General features: G+C 46.8%; 1 protein-coding gene across 2 annotated transcripts in view; it reads left to right on the top strand.

Annotated features, from left to right (window-relative positions):
• map2k7 (mitogen-activated protein kinase kinase 7) overlaps positions 1-20,231 on the top strand; it is a 110,506-nt gene that overhangs the window by 31,230 nt on the left and 59,045 nt on the right. For both annotated transcript variants that reach the window (XM_048522050.2, XM_048522049.2), the window contains 3 exons: positions 3,794-3,938; positions 7,773-7,839; positions 18,742-18,855. In XM_048522050.2, the coding sequence (XP_048378007.1) occupies positions 3,794-3,938; positions 7,773-7,839; positions 18,742-18,855 (326 nt within the window). The remainder of the gene's footprint in view (positions 1-3,793; positions 3,939-7,772; positions 7,840-18,741; positions 18,856-20,231) is intronic.

Here is a 20,231-nt window from a genome sequence, read left to right as displayed (position 1 = left end):
CAGTGAGATTTCCCAGTCATCTTACCCCATTTGGAAAATATTCGAGGCTTATATTCGTCCTGCCAAAGTGCATAACCTCACGCTTGCCCGCATTGTATCCCATCTGCCACTTCTTCGCCCACTCCACTAGCCTGTCCCAATCCTTCTGCAGTTCTGCCCCTTTTTCAACAGGACCTGTCCTTCCACCTATCTCTGTGTCATCTGCAAATTTAGCAACAATCCCCTTCGTTCCTTTGTTAAGATTGTTGATATATAGTGTGAATAGTTTGAGTCCAACGCTGATCCCTGCAGAGCTCCACTAGTCACCAGCCGCCATCCTCAAAAAAGACTACTTTATCCCAACTCTCCATTTATCCCCTCTCTCCCTCTCATTCTCTCTCTCTTTCTTACTTTCTCTTCCTGTCATCCTGCTTTTCATTGTTCCATTTTTTCCATTACTTCACTTTGTTTCTGTCTCTCCAGTTACTCATTCCTCCTTTAATTACCCACTTCCTCTTCCCTCTACTCATTTTCCTGGTTGTGTTATTTTACTCACCACTTGAGCATACACTGGAGAGACTGATCTCTGGCTGATGCATGTTCTTTTGTAGTTCTTATTGAAATGGCTGCTCTTGTGCATGACCACAGCATGCAGTCTTGGAATTTATCGTGTAGCATGACAGAGATAGAATGGCACGGTTATTTTTCTCTCCTCACAATGCAAAGATATGTACACGTGCAAATTTATGAATGGATCTTCTATTTTCTAGAAGTAGAAATTTTGGAAGCAATCGACCCATTCATGGATTGGACCAGTGACCATGATAATCTCTCAACTTTATTTAGCTTTGTCACTGGTTTCCATTGCCAAAGATTTTTATTGTGTCTTTCACCCAGACATTTTATTTAGTTTATCAGTAAGTCAATGGCTTGTGTATTCTGTATTGATTGCAAAATAATTCTTGCCTCCCCCCTGCTAAAACCAGTCTCTATTTCAATGTGTTTCATGAGCGTGTGTCAGCGTAGATAGGTGAGTAGTTCTCTTGCCTTGGAGTCAGGACGTTGAGTTCAATTCCCAATTCAAAGACTAGAAACAAGCTCAAGGCTGGCACTTTAATGGAACACTGAAGGAGTGTTGCTCTGTCAGAAATGCCATCTTTCAGATGAAACATTAAACTGAAGTCTCATCTGCCCTCGTTGTGGATGTAAAATGTCCCACGGCACGAATGAAAGAACAGTTCGAGCATTTTCACTAGTGTTCTGGCAAACATTTATCCCTGAATTGAGAGAGATATTCAAAAGTACTAGAAAATAGGAAAACACATCATAAATTTGCCCAGTTTTGTGACAATTGCATATAATCTTCTTTTCAGATTTTACAATACCGTGAATATTGGTGAAGATTTGGTTTGTATGTGCTTTATAATGTGAAACTACTTAAACCTGCAGGCTGTGTAATTTAATTTCCCTCACTGCTATGGTCATCACCATCCTATAGCTGTTGTTAAATACAAGCATTGTAACCTTTTTCAAATCTTTGGGCTTATTGAATATAATGGCATAGCTGGCTACCTACCCAGGGTAGCCTCAGGGGTTTGTAGAACTGATAGATGCTTAGAATAAGGGTGTAGAATTTGTGAAGTTTAACGTCGTGGCACTCCCCAGACATTAGCCAAAACTTGCTAGCATCTGTAGCAAGTGATAATGGGAACTGCAGATGCTGGAGAATTCAAGATAATAAAATGTGAGGCTGGATGAACACAGCAGGCCCAGCAGCATCTCAGGAGCACAAAAGCTGACGTTTCGGGCCTAGACCCTTCATCAGAGAGGGGGATGGGGTGAGGGTTCTGGAATAAATAGGGAGAGAGGGGGAGGCGAACCGAAGATGGAGAGAAAAGAAGATAGGTGGAGAGGAGAGTATAGGTGGGGAGGTAGGGAGGGGATAGGTCAGTCCAGGGAAGACGGACAGGTCAAGGAGGTGGGATGAGGTTAGTAGGTAGGAGATGGAGGTGAGGCTTGGGGTGGGAGGAAGGGATGGGTGAGAGGAAGCACAGGTTAGGGAGGCAGAGACAGGCTGGACTAGTTTTGGGATGCAGTGGGTGGAGGGGAAGAGCTGGGCTGGTTGTGTGGTGCAGTGGGGGGAGGGGATGAACTGGGCTGGTTTTGGCTGGTTTCCCCTCCACCCGTTGCATCCCAAAACCAGTTCAACCTGTCTCTGCCTCCCTAACCTGTTCTTCCTCTCACCCATCCCTTCCTCCCACCCCAAGCCTCACGTCCATCTCCTACCTACTAACCTCATCCCACCTCCTTGACCTGTCCGTCTTCCCTGGACTGACCTATCCCCTCCTTACCTCCCCACCTATACTCTCCTCTCCGCCTATCTTTTTTTCTCTCCATCTTCGGTCCGCCTCCCCCTCTCTCCCTGTTTATTCCAGAACCCTCACCCCATCCCCCTCTCTGATGAAGGGTCTAGGCCCGAAACATCAGCTTTTGTGCTCCTGAGATGCTGCTGGGCCTGCTGTGTTCATCCAGCCTCGCATTTTAGCATCTGTAGCAAGTTTATTTTTAAATATTTAGTGGCTTAGGCTTTTTACTTGGTCATTCCCACTGCTCAGTGCTCTCCCAGATTTTTCCTGTCTCTCGTGGAGGAACTGAATCTTGGTGATGAGCTTTGCTGATTGTGGCTACCAAGGTGACTGTTGTAGGCAGGCCTAGCCTCGTGCTAAGGCATAACTTAATCCTTTCCACCCTACAGCATTTCAACATGGGACACGTGACTGCAACAGAACACACCGGGTAATGATCAGCAGCAAGAACCTTTAAAAGGAATGAGATTACAGACTACAACAGTGAGAGATTGCTGAGAGAAACAATTGGATTGAGGGGGGAGGGAAAGTGGTGCAAGACAAAATTGTTTTAGAGGTAAGAAGAGATGGAATTTGGACATGTTTGCTGACCTCCCTTTTTCGGGTACACATGAACTTGCTGTTAGTCCCCCCCACCAGCATCCATTGCTCCTGATGCCCTTGCACATTCTTTCACTCTCCACTCCATTTCCCTGTGCCTTCTGTTAGCGTACCTTCCCACCTCTACCCTGCTCCTACCCTCCCTCTCATGTTTGGCGCCTCATGGCCCTCCCTCTTGCACTCTACCCCCTCAAACTCTTCCTTTTTATTCTTTGCCACTCTTGCAGTCTCTACTCCTGCACCTGCCTGTTTTCCACCTCATGCCTCACCCTCTCTCCCCACTCATACCGACCCCTCTCCCTCCCCTTATGCTTTGCCCATGTCTTCCACTTGTGCCTTGCACCTTACCTGCACTCACCTCTCACAGCTCTTCTTCTCTGGCCCACTATTTTGCCCCTGGCATGCACTCTTTCCTCCATATGCATACCCACTCGTGCTCTTCCCACATGCATGTGTACTGTCCACCCTCTCCCATATACACATTCTTTGTGCTGCCTCCTTTTGGCTTCTGTCCTCTCCTCACCTCCGCATGTCCTCTCCTCCCCATCCATGTGCCTCCACCTCTGCACACTTTTTCTCCCCCCACCATGCGTGGCCTCCCTTTTTTTCATACATCTGCTGAACTCAGTCCTCATAGGGAAGTCTCTATACTACCAATTCACACACAGCTTCACCCACTGTTTATGTTTGCTGTTGTGCTAAAGCCCTGCAGTGTTTACCAACAGAATTTACCAACTAGACTGCTGGTACTTTGGAGATGATGAACTGGCCAGGGTTTCTCTGTCAACCATATTTGTGGTACAGGGGTGTTTATTGTTAGTATAATAGTTGTGTTTCCTTGCTTTCAGCTCTTCAGCTTCCTTTAGCAAATGATGCTGGTAGCCGATCATCCTCTTCAGAAACCTCACCACAGCATCACCCACCCCCATCACGCCCTCGGCACATGCTCAGCCTCCCTCAGCCTCAGTACCTGCTGCAGAAGAGCATGGAGAGGTAAGGAAAGGCCCCTTTCCTCATTGACCTGTTGTAGTATGTCTAAGCTACAAGTGAGTTCACGATTTTGGGTTGTGACTGAAGAGTCAGTTCTGGGATCAGTATGGATGTCCGCAGAATTGGCAGCTTGTGAAGTTGTCAATGGTGACTAGTGACACCACTGCAGCTGCTGCCATCTCTGGCCTTCCCAGGAGCATGACAAATGTTAGGAGGTTGGTCATCTAAATTGGCAACATTTCATCCTTGTCTAAAGCTGGGACAACTTGAGCGTAAATCCAAGACAGAAGCCATTATCACTATCCCTCAAAAGAATGTAGCAGAATATTCAGGTTATTTCACATCAGTTGAACACAACATGAGGCTGATGTTGATGAAACCTAATCAATTAAGAGACCTGATGAAGGTGCAGTCAACCCCGTTAATGGTGTGTAACAGGGAGGTGAGTTTGAAGTGCAGGGACAGAGCACCTAGTTTTGAAGATATGTCGGAAGAAACACTTGAGTAATGCAAATATATGATGGGACAATGTGTTAATCCTATTAAATTGTGGAATACATGTAAACTTTAATTCAAGCAAGTCCAGAACTGAAGCACTTCCTCACACAGTCATCAAACCTTGAAAGGTCTCCAGAAAGGATAATTGAAGTAAAATGGTTTGAAGTTATGGAAGCTGCTGTTTTAGGGGAAATTGGCAGAATGGTTTCCCTTGACTGCACTTGAAAGCAAGTAAGTTATGCCAAACCCACATAAAACACTACTTCCATCTCAGCTAGAGTATTACATTTAGTTGTGGGCACCATGCTTCCAGAAGAAAACAAAGACATTAGCATGCAGAAACAATTGACAAAAGTAGATGGGATGAGGAGTTTCAGAAATGGGTAAATTAAAGATGCTGGACTTGATAGTGGTGTTCAAAATCATAACAGGTCTAAGGTGAGGAGATAGAGATTAAGTATTTCCATTAGTGAGTGATTCAAAATGAGAGGGCACAGATTTAAGGTAACTGGCAAAAGAAGCAACAATGATATAAAGAAAAACCTTTTCATGCAGTGTGTGGTTAGCATTGGGAATGGAATGTGATGGAAGCAAGATTAATGGAGGCTTTCAAGTGGGAATTGGATAATTGCCTGAAAAGGCAGCAGAAGAACCGTCACTACAATCATTGTTCAGAAGGCCAGCACAGACTTAATGAGCTAAATGGCCTCCACGTGCGCTGTGATTCCATGATTCTTTGACCTTGTTTTGAGTGGACAAGGGGAACCCCTGGATGTAGTGTATCTGGATTTCCAGAAGGCATTCAAAAAGGTGCCACACAAAAGGGCAGCACGGTGACTCAGTGGTTACCACTGCTGCCTCACAGCGCCAGGAACCCAGTTTCGATCCCACCCTTGGGTGACTGTCTGTGTGGAGTTTACACGTTCTCCCTGTGTCTGTGTAGGTTTCTTCTGGGTGCTCCAGTTTCCTCCCACAGTCCAAAGATGTACAAGTTAGGTGGATTGACCATGCTAAATTGCCCGTAGTGTTCAGGGATGTATAGATTTAGGTGGGTTATAGGCGGACGGGCCTGGATGGGATTCTCTGAGGATCATGTGCACTTACTTGTCTGAAAGGCCTGTTTCCACACTGTAGGGATTCTATGATTACAAGGCTGCCACATAAGCATTATGGATAATCTATTAGTATAGATAGAGGATTGGTGAACTAACAAAGCAGAGTGGGGATACATGGGTGTTTTTGTGGTTGGCAATCAGTGGCAACTGGTGTGCCTTGGGGATCAATTTTGGGACTGCAATTGTTTACAATTTACATAGATGATTTGGAATTGGGGAGCAAGTGTAGTGTGTCAAAGTTTGTAGATAATACTAAGATGAGTGGTAAAGCAAAGTGTGAAGAGGAAAGTGTGAAAGTCTGCAGAGGGATCTAGATAGGTTAAGTGAGTGGATCAGAGTCTGGCAGATGGAGTACAAAGTTGGTAAATGTGAGATCACCCATTTAGGTAGGAATAACAGCAAAATAGACTGTTATTTAAATGGTGAAAAATCACAGTATACTGCTATGCAGAAGGACCTGAGTGTCCTTATGCATGAATCACAAAAAGTTGGTTTGCAGATGCAGCAGGTAACTAAGAAGACCAGTGGAATATTGTCTTTCATTGCTAGAGGGGTAGACTTTAAAAATAGGGAGTTTATGCTGCAGCTATATAGGGTACTGGTGAAGCCACACCCAGCATACTGTACAGTTTTGGTCTCCTTACTTGAGAAAGGATATACTGGCACTTTACAGGGTGTGGAGGAGGTTCACTATTTTCGTTACGAATTGAGAGGGCTGGCGCATGAGAGTTTGGTCAGTCTGTGACTATATTCATTAGAAGAATGATGGGTTAGTAAATTTGCAGACGACACCATGGTCTGTGGAGTTGTGGATAGTGAAGAAGGATGTTGTAGGTTACAGAAAGACATAGATAAGCTGCAGAACTGGGCTGAGAGGTAGCAAATGGAGTTTAATTCGGACAAGTGTTAGGTGATGCACTTTGATTGGAGTAACTGGAATGCAAAGTACTGGGCTAATGGTAAGATTCTTGGTAGTGTAGATGAGCAGAGAGATCTCGGTGTCCATGTACACAGATCCTTGAAAGTTGCCACCCAGGTTGACAGGGTTGTTAAGAAGGCATATAGTGTTTTAGCTTTTATTAATAGAGAGATTGAGTTCCAGAACCATGATGTTATGCTGCAGCTGTACAAACTCTGGTGTGGCCGCACTTGGAGTATTGCGTACAGTTCTGGTCACCGCATTATAAGAAGGATGTGGAAGCTTTGGAAAGGGTGCAGAGGAGATTTACTAGGATGTTGCCTGATATGGAGGGAAGGTCTTACGAGGAAAGGCTGAGAGACTTGAGGCTGTTTTCATTAGAGAGAAGAATGCTGCGAGGTGACTTAATTGAGACATATAAAATAATCAGAGGGTTAGATAGGGTGGATAGGGAGAGCCTTTTCCCTTGGATGGTGATGGCAAGCACGAGGGGGCATAGCTTTAAATTGAGGGGTGAAAGATATAGGACAGATGTCAGAGGTAGCTTCTTTACTCGGAGAGTAGTAAGGGAATGGAACGCTTTGCCTGCAACGGTAGTAGATTCGCCAACTTTAGGTACATTTAAGTCATCATTGGATAAGCATATGGACGTACATGGAATAGTGTAGGTTAGGTGGGCTTCAGGTTGGCACAACATCAAAGGGCCTATACTGTGCTGTAATGTTCTATTTCTATTTATTTCTGTTATAGAAATTTATGAAAGGGATAGGTAAGATAGAAGCAGGGAGGTTGTTTCCACTGACAGGTGAAACCCAAAATAGGAAGCACAGCCTCACAATAAGGGAGAGCATATTTAGAAATGAGTTGAGGAGGAACTTCTTCACGCAAAGGGTTTGTGAATCTGTAGAACTTATCTGTAAATGTTGAGGCTACCTCGTTGAATGTTTTTCAGGCAAAAATAGATTTTTGAACAGTAAAGGAATTAAGGCTTATGGTGAGTCGACGGGTATGTGGAAAAGATCAGTCATGATCTGATTGAATGGCAGAGTAGGCTTAAGGGGCCAGATGGCCTACTCCTGCCCCTATTTCTTATGTTTTTATATTCTTACATCTGTTGTATAAGCTGAATTAGATATATGTTTCACAAGATGTTTTGGCAGCATGTTGATGGAGTAATGTGCCTTGTGTTCAGGTGGGTGGTTTGCACTTGCTTTCTCGGCAAAGAATTTCTTAACATTTGTCCTTTAATTTCAGTTTTTCAAATTTCTCAGTGTGCATAACCATCTATCCTGTTTCTGTTCACAGTATAGAGATTGAGCAAAAGCTGCAGGAGATTATGAAACAGACTGGGTATCTGACGATAGGAGGACAGGTAGGTTACAGTACAAGCTGCTATTGCCTCATGTCTATCCCTGGGCTGGATAATACATGGCGGAGTTAACTTGTCAGTCCATCATTTTATCAAAATAGTACAGCATCAGTGCTTTCTCATGTCTGTTGAAAACCTGTAGGCCATTCATCCCTTTGAGTCTTTTGTACCATATAGTTAGATGATTTCCACTACCTTTTCTGAAGAATTCCTTGACATTACCCTGATGGCACCACTCTAATTACCACTGCCATTGGAGGTGTAGAGTCCATATACTGTTTAAATTGAGTAGTGGAAACTGTACTGTAATGGTAACCTGTACTGCATCTAAGATATATTTCAATGCGTTAATGCTGGGAATTTTCTTTGCAAATTGTTCATATGAGCTTTGCTAATTGGGCCAGCAATAATTGCCCAGCCATATATGCTCTTGTGAAGATGGTTAGATGCCAGAATGGTGAGTGACTGGGAGAGGAACTCGCAGGTAGCGGTCACACATTTAGGAGATGCTACGTAAGGAATCTTAATGAATTTATGTAGTGCACCTTGTAGATGGGACATACTACTGCTTCTGAGTATTATGGTGGAAGGAGTGAATGTTTGTGGATGTGGTGTCAAGCCCTCTGAGAGTCGTAAATGTTTTAATAAGATCTCTCATTCTTCTAATCTCTAATGAGTAAGTGTCCAACATACTCAACCTCTTCTTAATGGAACACCCCTCCATTTTCAAGATCTTCCCTGGCCTAATCCAATATCAGAATATATTTTCTTAGGCAAGGGGATCAAAACTCTGCCAGGACCTCCCTGCTTTCCATTACTAAGAGTGGTTTGGCAGCAGCACCGCTAATTGAGTTGGACATGCCCAAAAAGACATTGCTGCTAGACTGGGCTTGCAGCAGGTGGTGAGGGAGCCAACAAAAGAGCAAGACATTGAGAATTCCAAGATAATAAAATGTGAGGCTGGATGAACACAGCAGGTCAAGCAGCATCTCAAGAGCACAAAAGCTGACGTTTCGGGCCTAGACCCTTCATCAGAGAGGGGGATGGGGAGAGGGAACTGGAATAAATAGGGAGAGAGGGGGAGGCGGACCGAAGATGGAGAGTAAAGAAGATAGGTGGAGAGAGTATAGGTGGGGAGGTAGGGAGGGGATAGGTCAGTCCAGGGAAGATGGACAGGTCAAGGAGGTGGGATGAGGTTAGTAGGTAGCTGGGGGTGCGGCGTGGGGTGGGAGGAAGGGATGGGTGAGAGGAAGAACCGGTTAGGGAGGCAGAGACAGGTTGGACTGGTTTTGGGATGCAGTGGGTGGGGGGGAAGAGCTGGGCTGGTTGTGTGGTGCAATCGGGGGAGGGGACGAACTAGGCTGGTTTAGGGATGCAGTAGGGGAAGGGGAGATTTTGAAACTGGTGAAGTCCACATTGATACCATATGGCTGCAGGGTTCCCAGGCGGAATATGAGTTGCTGTTCCTGCAACCTTCGGGTGGCATCATTGTGGCAGTGCAGGAGGCCCATGATGGACATGTCATCTAGAGAATGGGAGGGGGAGTGGAAATGGTTTGCAATTGGGAGGTGCAGTTGTTTGTTGCGAACTGAGCGGAGGTGTTCTGCAAAGCGGTCCCCAAGCCTCCGCTTGGTTTCCCCAATGTAGAGGAAGCCGCACCGGGTACAGTGAATGCAGTATACCACATTGGCAGATGTGCAGGTGAACCTGTGCTTAATGTGGAATGTCATCTTGGGGCCTGGGATAGGGGTGAGGGAGGAGGTGTGGGGACAAGTGTAGCATTTCCTGCGGTTGCAGGGGAAGGTGCAGGGTGTGGTGGGGTTGGAGGGCAGTGTGGAGCGAACAAGGGAGTCACGGAGAGAGTGGTCTCTCCGGAAAGCAGACTGGGAGGGGATGGAAAAATGTCTTGGGTGGTGGGGTCGGATTGTAAATGGCGGAAGTGTCGGAGGATGATGCGTTGTATCCGGAGGTTGGTAGGGTGGTGTGTGAGAACGAGGGGGATCCTCTTAGGGCGGTTGTGGCGGGGGCGGGGTGTGAGGGATGTGTTGCGGGAAATACGGGAGACGCGGTCAAGGGCGTTCTCGATCACTGTGGGGGGAAAGTTGCGGTCCTTAAAGAACTTGGACATCTGGGATGTGCGGGAGTGGAATGTCTTTTCGTGGGAGCAGATGCGGCGGAGGCGGAGGAATTGGGAATAGGGGATGGAATTTTTGCAGGAGGGTGGGTGGGAGGAGGTGTTTTCTAGGTAGCTGTGGGAGTCGGTGGGCTTGAAATGGACATCAGTTACAAGCTGGTTGCCTGAGATGGAGACTGAGAGGTCCAGGAAGGTGAGGGATGTGCTGGAGATGGCCCAGGTGAACTGAAGGTTGGGGTAGAAGGTGCTGGTGAAGTGGATGAACTGTTCGAGCTCCTCTGGGGAGCAAGAGGCGGCGCCGATACAGTCATCAATGTACCGGAACAAGAGGTGGGGTTTGGGGCCTGTGTAGGTGCGGAAGAGGGACTGTTCCACGTAACCTACCAAGAGGCAGGCATAGCTGGGGCCCATGCGGGTGCCCATGGCCACCCCCTTAGTCTGTAGGAAGTGCGAGGAGTCAAAAGAGAAGTTGTTAAGTGTGAGGACGAGTTCAGCTAGGCGGATGAGAGTGTCGGTGGAGGGGGCCTGGTTGGGCCTGCGGGACAGGAAGAAGCGGAGGGCCTTGAGGCCATTTGCATGCGGAATGCAGGTGTATAGGGACTGGACGTCCATGGTGAATATGAGGTGTTGGGGGCCAGGGAATTGGAAGTCCTGGAGGAGGTGGAGGGCGTGGGTGGTGTCACGGACGTAGGTGGGGAGTTCCTGGACCAAAGGGGAGAAAATGGAGTCCAGATAGGTGGAGATGAGTTCGGTGGGGCAGGAGCAGGCTGAGACGATGGGTCGACCAGGGCAGGCAGTTTTGTGGATTTTGGGAAGGAGATAGAAACGGGCCGTGCGGGGTTGGGGAACAATGAGGTTGGAGGCTGTGGGTGGGAGGTCCCCTGAGGTGATGAGGTCGTGAGTGGTGTTGGAGATGATGGTCTAGTGCTCGGGTGTGGGGTCATGATCGAGGAGGCGGTAGGCGGTGGTGTCGGAGAGTTGGCGTCTGGCCTCGGCGATGTAGAAGTCAGTGCGCCATACTACCACTGCGCCACCCTTGTCTGCGGGTTTGATGGTGAGGTTGGGGTGGGTGCGGAGGGCTGCCCGTTCTGCGGGGGAGAGGTTGGAGTGGGTGAGAGGGGTGGAGAGTTGAGGCAGTTAATGTCTCGACGGCAATTAGAGATGAAGAGGTCGAGGGAGGGTAGGAGGCCTGGGGGTGGTGTCCAGGAGGAGGACTTGTGTTGGAAGCGGGTGAAGGGGTCAGTGGAGGGAGGGTTAGGTTCCCGGTTGAAGAAGTAGGCATGGAGGCGAAGACGGCGGAAAAACTGCTCTATGTCCTACCGTGACTGGTATTCGTTGATGTGTGGTTGTAGGGGGACAAAGGTGAGCCCCTTGCTAAGGACTGACCGTTCATCCTCAGTCAGTGGGAGGTCTGGGGGGATGGTGAAGATGCGGCAGGGCTCAGTGTGGCTGTCTCCTCTGGGGTTGCTGGCTGTCGAGGTTGTGGGCGGAGCGATGAGGTCGTCGGCCGTGGGCGGGGTTCCGTCGGCCGTGGGCGGGGTCCCGTCAACCGTTGGAGGATCGGGGTGGGCGGCAGCAGCTGCGGTGAGGGTGGTGTGTGGGATGTTGTACCTGGACGTGGAGGTGGTGATTGCAGCAGCGGTTCCGGAAGTTCTGTGGCCGGCGGAGGCGGATGTGACGTCATCAGTGGGGTCTCCGGCCGTGTCTTCATGGTCAATGGCGGCGGGTGCATGGTGGGGGAGGGGCAGGGACAGAGTCGGGATTTGGGAGGCGCAGGAATCCTCTTGTGGGTGGCAGGGGCCCGTGAGTTGGTTGTACTTACGATTTTTGGTGTCCAGTAAAGCTACTTACGATTTTTGGTAAATTTTTTCCCTAAACCAGCCTAGTTCGTCCCCTCCCCCGACTGCACCACACAACCAGCCCAGCTCTTCCCCACCCACCCACTGCATCCCAAAACCAGTCCAACCTGTCTCTACCTCCCTAACCGGTTCTTCCTCTCACCCATCCCTTCCTCCCACCCCAAGCCGCACCCCCATCTACCTACTAACCTCATCCCACCTCCTTGACCTGTCCGTCTTCCCTGGACTGACCTATCCCCTCCCTACCTCCCCACCTATACTCCCTCCACCTATCTTCTTTACTCTCCATCTTCGGTCCGCCTCCCGCTCTCTCCCTATTTATTCCAGTTCCCTCTCCCCATCCCCCTCTCTGACGAAGGGTCTAGGCCCGAAACGTCAGCTTTTATGCTCCTGAGATGCTGCTTGACCTGCTGTGTTCATCCAGCCTCACATTTTATTATCTTGGAATTCTCCAGCATCTGCAGTTCCCATTATCTCTAAGACATTGAGAATGCCGTCCATTGTGTCATGTGCTAAATGGGACTGACTTCAAACATGTCTGGCAGTTCAAGTCTGAGCATCCATGAACCACTCTATAGACTATTAACCCAGCAGAACTGCACCCCAACATAATCTATAACCTCATGCCTGGCATATCCCTCGTTTAGCTATTACCATCAAACCAGGGAATCAACACTGGTTCAATAGAAAGTGCAGTACCAAGCCTACCTAAAAATGACGTGTCAACCTGTTGAAACTACCTAACAGGACCACTTGTGCATCAAACAGTACAAGCAAGAAGTGACAGATAGCGCTAAGCCCACAACCAACAGATCCAGGCTCTGCAGACCTGCTGGATCAAGTTGTGAATGATGGTGGACAGTTAAACAATGCACTGGAGGATGGGGCTCCACAACTATCTCTCTCCACAATGATGGAAGAACCCAGGACCGAGGAAGCTAGTGCAGAAGCATTCGCAGAAATCTTCAGCCAGTCATCCTGGGTAGATGATCCATCTCTGCCTCCTCCAGTGATCCCCAGCATTACAATTGCCAGTCTTCAACCAGTTTCATTCGCATATATAAAAAGCAATGATTGGAGGCACTAGATACCGTAGGAAAGGCTACGGGCCACAACTGCATTCTGGCAATTTACTGAAAACTTGTGGTCCAACATTGTCTCTCCCCTAGCCGAGCTGTCCCAGTGTGGCGATTACACTGGCACTTACCCAACAAACTGGGAAATTGCCCAGGTATGTCATGTACACAAAGAGCAGGACAGATTCTGTGATTCTAACAAACCCAACCCGCCTAATTACCACCCCATCAGCCTAATCTCAATCATCAGTAAAATAATGGAAGTTGTCATCAGCAGCGCTATCAAACAGCACTGCTCACTGACACCCAGTTTGGGTTCTGCTAAGACAACACAGCTCCTGACCTTATCATACCCTTGGTTCAAACATGTACAGAAGAGCTCAATTCTAAGGGTGAGGTGAACTGATAGTGATAGCCCTTGACATCCAAGCAACATTTGACCAAGTGTAGTATCAAGAAGCATTATCAATGGGAATCAGGGCTAGCTCATTAATTGAAGTCATACCTGGCCGATAGGAAGATGGTCGTGGATGTTGGAAGTCAGTCATCTCAGCTGCAGGACGCATCTGGAGAGGTTCCTCTGGATGGTATCCTAGGCCCAACCATCGTCAGCTGTTTCACAAACAAAATTGCTGGAAAGGTTCTGGCAGCAGGGCTGTCAAAGTGTCACTGAACCCAGAATGTTAACTCCTGATTTCTCTCCACAGATGATGCTAGACCTGCGGAGCTTTTCCAGCAATTTCTATTTTTGAATCTCGTATACAGCAGCCACAATTCTTTCGGTTTCTATTTTCAGCTGCTTCACGAATGACCTGCCTTCCTGGAATGGAGGATTTGAGATACAAAAATAGGCTGAGGATAGCAAATGTGGTTCCCCTGTTCAAGAAGGGGCGTAGAGACAACCCTGGTAATTATAGGCCAGTGAGCCTTAGCTCAGTCGTTGGTAAAGTGTTGGAAAAGGTTATAAGGGATAGGATTTATAATCATCCAGAAAAGAATAAATTGACTAGGGATAGTCAGCACGGTTTTGTGAAGGGAAGGTCGTGCCTCACAAACCTTATTGAGTTCTTTGAGAAGGTGACCAAACGGGTAGATGAGAGTAAACCGGTTGATGTGGTGTATATGGATTTCAGCAAGGCATTCGATAAGGTTCCCTGCAATAGGCTATTGTACAAAATGCGGAGGAATGGAATTGTGGGAGATATAGCAGTTTGGATTGGAAATTGGCTTGCTGAAAGAAGACAGAGGGTGATAGTTGATGGGAAATGTTCATCCTGGAGACCAGTTACTAGTGGTGTACCGCAAGGGTCTTTGTTGGGTCCACTGCTTTTTGTCATTTTTATAAATGACCTGGATGAGGGAGTAGAAGGGTGGGTTAGTAAATTTGCAGACGACACTAAGGTCGGTGGAGTTGTGGATAGTGACGAAGGATGCTGTAGGTTGCAGAGAGACATAGATAAGCTGCAGAGGTGGGCTGAGAGGTGGCAAATGGAGTTTAACGCAGACAAGTGTGAGGTGATGCACTTTGGTAGGAGTAACCAGAAGGCAAAGTACTGGGCTAATGGTAAGATTTCTTAGTAGTGTAGATGAGCAGAGAGATCTCGGTGTCCATGTACACAGATCCGTGAAAGTTGCCACCCAGGTTGACAGGGCTGTTAAGAAGGCATACAGTGTTTTAGCTTTTATTAATAGAGGGATCGAGTTCCGGAACCAAGAGGTTATGGTGAAGCTGTACAAAACTCTGGTGCGGCCGCACTTGGAGTATTGTGTACAGTTCTGGTCACCGCATTATAAGAAGGACATGGAAGCTTTGGAAAGGGTGCAGAGGAGATTTACTCGGATGTTGCCTGGTATGGAGGGAAGGTCTTACGAGGAAAGGCTGAGGGACTTGAGGCTGTTTTCATTAGAGAGAAGAAGGTTGAGAGGTGACTTAATTGAAACATATAAAATAATCAGAGGGTTAGATAGGCTCTCCATATCCACCCTTTTTCCTAGGATGGTGACGGCAAGCACAAGGGGGCATAGCTTTAAATTGAGGGGTGAAAGATATAGGACAGATGTCAGAGATAGTTTCTTTACTTGGAGAGTAGTAAGGGAATGGAACGCTTTGCCTGCAACGGTAGTAGATTCGCCAACTTTAGGTACATTTAAGTAATCATTGGACAAGCATATGGACGTACATGGAATAGTGTAGGTTAGCTGGGCTTGAGATCGGTATGACAGGTCGGCGCAACATCGAGGGCCGATGGGCCTGTACTGTGCTGTAATGTTCTATGTTCTATGTTCTTTCATTGGAGTCATGGAAGTTAAGGGTGACCTTATAAAGGTTTATAAAATCATGAGGGGCATACATAAGGTGAATAGCAAAGGTCTTTTGCCTTGGATAGGGAGTTCAAAACTAAGGACATATTTTTAAGGTGAGAGGCCAAAGTTAAAAAAGGACATGAGCGGCAACATTTTTACACAGAAGATGGTTTGTGTATGGAATGAACTGCCAGAGGAAGTGGTGGATGCAGGTACAATTACAACATTTAAAAGATCTTTGGATAAATACATGAATAGGAAAGGTTTGGACAGCTATGGACCAAACACAGGCAAGTGGGACTATTTTAGTTTGGGAACATGTTCGGCATGGATGAGTTGGACAGAAGGATTTGATACTGTGCTATGTGACTCTGTCAGGGCAGAAGTGGGGATGTTTGCCGATGTTCATCACTATTTGCAATTCTTCAGACACCGAAGCAGTCCATGTTAAAATGCAGCAAAGCCTGGCTGATAATGGGTAGCCTGAGACATTGTACTGCGATGATGTCCTATAGACAAAGTGACTGACGCACAATCACAAGCTTCCCTTGTGCTACAAAACACAGGAGAGTCACACCACCAACTCCTCTGTGCCATGCATGAAGGATGTTCTGTCCCCTTGTTCAGTATGGGAGCACTATATGCTAAGGAAAAGGAGAGGCAGTATAAGGTAATTTATTGTTCCTGTTTGATTTGATGCCGGAGTCAAAATTGAGGGTTCACAGGACAACTCCCTCCCAACAGTACTGCTGGCTCTGTCTTGTCAGTGGGACCAGACCTACATAGATTGGTGATGGTGATGGTCTTGTCTTTGACACTGTGTATAAGGTATGATTCCATGAGTGTGACTAATTCAGGCTGCTGTTTGAAAGTCTGTGAGGCAGCTCTTCCAGTTTCAGAACTAACCCCAAAGTGTTGGTAAGGAGGGCTTTGCAGGGTCAATGAGGCTTAATTTGCAGTTGTCATTTCTGGTTCCTAGGTCAATGTCAGGTGGTTTGACAGATTTTTTTTTGAGACTTTTTGATAGTTGCTACAACTAAATGGCTTACTCAGCTGCATTAAGAGGACCGTCAGCCACATTGGTAAAAGGGTGATGGAGGCAGGTGTACTCACATTTAAGAAGCGACTGGATGACTATGCTGGGACTATGTCAGCTATGTCTAATTACAAGTAAATGGGATTAGTATAGGTTGGTATTTGTTGATTGGCATAGACATGGTGGGCTGAAGAGCCTGTTTCTATGCTGTGTGACCCAATGACTGGTGTATGTGTGGTGCCTTGCATAGGCCAGACCAGGAAAGTCAATCGTTTTCCTTGCCTGAAGAACAGTTTTTATGACAGGTGACGCAGTGGTTAGCACTACTGGCTCTCAGTGCCAGGGTCCCCAGGTTTGATTCTAGCCCTGGATGACTGTCTGTGTGGTGTTTGCGTGTTCTCCCCATGTCTGCATGGGTTTCTGCCTGGTTTTCTCCCACAATCCAAAGATATTACAGTTGTATAAGACTTTGGTTCAGCCACATTACCAAATGGATGTCGATGCTTTGGAGAGGGTGCAGAGGACCTTGACCAGGATGTTGCCTGGTATGGAGGGCTCTAGCTTTGAAGAGAGGTTGAGTAGATTAGGATTAGTTACATTAGAAAGCTGGAGGTTGAGGGGGGACCTGATTGAGGTCAACAAAATCATGAGGGGTATAAACAAGGTGGATAGCAAGAAGCTTTTTCCCAGAGTTGGGGACTCAGTTACTAGGGGTCATGAGTTCAAAGTGAGAGGAGGAAAGTTTTTATGGGAGGTATACGTGGAAAGTTCTTTACGCAGAGGGTGGTGGGTGCCTGGACTGCGTTGCGAGCGGAAGTGGTAGACGCAGACACGATAGCGTCTTTTAAGACATATCTGGGCAGGGAGCAAAGGGATATAGACCCTTAGAAAATAGATGACAGGTTTAGACAGAGGATTGCGATCGGCACAGTCTTGGAGGGCTGAAGGGCCTGTTCCTGTGCTGTAACTTTCTTTGTTCTATGTACAGGTTAGGTGAATTAACTATGCCATATTGTCCCATAGTGTCCAGGGATGTGCAGACTAGGTGGATTAACCATGGTAAATGTGGGTTATGGGTTTAGGCTGGGTGGTGGGTAGGTCTGGGTGGGATGGTCTTTGAAAGGTCCGTGCGGACTTATGGGCCAAATAGTTGCTTTTCACATTGTAGGGATTCTGTAATACTATGACAATGGTTTCACAGTCATCATCAGACTTTTAATTACAGACACCATCTGTCATTGTGGAATTTGAATCCAGGTTCCCAGAACGTTGCCTGAGTCACTAGGTTACCAGTCCAGCAGCAATACCACTATGCCATTGCTTCCCCATCACAGAGCTGGAATCATGCTGAGATTGGCTTTCAGAGCACCAGATACCAATGCTAGATTTGGCACTGGGAATGGAGGCTGTGCCTCAGTGCACCTACCTGGGAAGCTGATAGTACTAGTGCTAGAATTGGCACTGGGAGACCAGGTATTTGCACTGGGAATGCCAGGATTGGCACCTGGAGAGCCGAGTATTAGTCTGGGATTAGCACTGGGTGAATTAGGTACCAGTTCTTAGATTGGCAAACAACTTGCCCAAAGCCAGTATTGGGATTGGCACTGGCAGAACTGTGTACCAGTGCTGGGATTGGTACTGGAAGGGCTGGAGGACCAGTCACCAGGAGTGTACTGACTATCACTACAAGAAATGGGCTCAGTTCCCATGTTGGAATCAACTCTGCATGTGTTCCGTGCCAGTGCAGGAGGTTGAAAATGGAATGCTTTAATTTCACATTACAAATATTCAGTTATTATTCGATAGATAGAGAACATAGAACAATACAGCGCAGAACAGGCCCTTTGGCTCTTGATGTTGCGCCGACCAGTGAACTAATCTAAGCCCATCCCCCTACACTATCCCATTATCATCCATATGCTTATCCAAGGACTAAATGTCCCTAATGTGGCTGAGTTAACTACATTGGCAGGCAGGGCATTCCACACCCTTACCACTCTGAGTAAAGAACCTGCCTCTAACATCTGTCTTAAATCTATAACCCCTCAATTTGCAGCTATGCCCCCTCGTACAAGCTGACGTCATCATCCTAGGAAAAAGACTTCCGCTGTCCACCCGATCTAATCCTCTGATCATCTTGTATGTCTCTATTAAATCCCCTCTTAACCTTCTTTTCTCCAGTGAGAACAGACCCAAGTCCCTCAGCCTTTCCTCATAAGCCCTTTGCTCCAGACCAGGCAATATCCTGGTAAATCTCCTCTGCACCTTTTCCAGTGCTTCCACATCCTTCCTGTAATGGGACGACCAGAACTGTATGTATTTGTACTCTGGTAAATGAGTGAGCTAATCTTGTCACTCCACACTGTCAATTTGTACACTTTAAATTGTATTGAGCAGTGTAATGGCATGTGATTTCTAATACAGTGATAGAGCGTTGTGGTTTGGGTCACAGCAATCATTGCATGGTCGCTTATTTGTTTTGTGTCTTTGTACCAGAGATATCAAGCTGAAATCAGTGACCTGGAAAACTTGGGCGAGATTGGCAGTGGCACATGTGGGCAGGTCTGGAAAATGAGGTTCAAGAAATCAGGACACATAATTGCTGTGAAGGTAAGTAAGGCTCACCCAAACAAATTAAATGTTGGTCTCTGTTTAGTTTGGACAGATCATTGCTGGGATTGAAGAAAACATTTTTTGCATGATTTTTTCAAAAGAATGTCAGCATTTTCAAACAGAGATTGGTGCCATAACAATGCTTATCATTTATTGATGGCCATGTGAGAATGTTGTCTTGTATCTCTTGAAAATCATGGAGTACTCTTTTGAGCTTATTTTGGACTGCATTGTGCTCTATCGAAATTACTGGTAAATACTAATGTCTCTTGAGGCACAATTTGAAAGGGTGGATTACAAGATTCACAGAACCTCAAAGGATTGTTGGCTTAAGTGTTCCTGAACTCATTGCTTCTTCTTATGATATTAAAAAATGGCAAATCTATGGAAGAAGGACATTTAGCCTATTGTCCTCTGCTGCCTGTTTGGTAGACCTATTCAGTTAATACCAAGCCCCTGCACTTTCATAGAAATGGAAATTTTTTCCTGGAAATGGTTCAACTGTGTATTCAGAGATAATGGGAACTGCAGATGCTGGAGATTCCAAGATAATAAAATGTGAGGCTGGATGAACACAGCAGGCCAAGCAGCATCTCAGGAGCACAAAAGCTGACGTTTCGGGCCTAGACCCTCTCTGATGAAGGGTCTAGGCCCGAAACGTCAGCTTTTGTGCTCCTGAGATGCTGCTTGGCCTGCTGTGTTCATCCAGCCTCACATTTTATCAACTGTGTATTCAGTTCTTTTTTCAGAGTTCCTGCTGAATCTGCTTTTTGCCACTTTTTAGACAGTCTGCTGCAAATCATCACACCTCACTGCCGAAAAATAAGTAAACTTGCCATAGTTCCAGAGGATCAAAAGGCTGCTGCCTTGTCAAAGAGATATGACTGGTGGTGAGTTTAACCTGAGGGTCACCATGCCTCAGGCAAGAGACAAGGCTGAGATGATGGGACCTTCGTGGTAACCTCAGCCACAATGAGAATTGTGCCCATGCTGGTGGTGTTGCTCTCTATCAGAAGACCAGCTGTTCAACTGAGCTCATTGACCACCAATAATAACACACATATTCATATGTTTGTATTCCGAGCAGGAGTGGCCTGCCTGGCCCCTCAAGCATACTGCATCATTAAATAAATCATGGATGATCTGCATTCGAATCTGCCAATCTCAATTCCCGCCAACACCTGATAACCTTTCACCACCACCCCCTCCATGCTTAACAAGAATCTGCCTAGTGTGCCTTAAAAATGTTCAAAATGTTCTGTTTCTCTGGCTAAGGCGGCATTTATTGCCCCATCCCTAATTTCCGTGGAACTAAGCGACTTGTTCATCCAACTCAGTGGGCAGGTAAGGATCAGGAACAAAAACATAAGTTG

This window comes from Stegostoma tigrinum, chromosome 35, assembly GCF_030684315.1.
Source record: "Stegostoma tigrinum isolate sSteTig4 chromosome 35, sSteTig4.hap1, whole genome shotgun sequence".
NCBI classification, from domain to species: Eukaryota; Metazoa; Chordata; class Chondrichthyes; order Orectolobiformes; family Stegostomatidae; genus Stegostoma; species Stegostoma tigrinum.
This window is presented reverse-complemented; position numbering and strand designations above follow the sequence as displayed.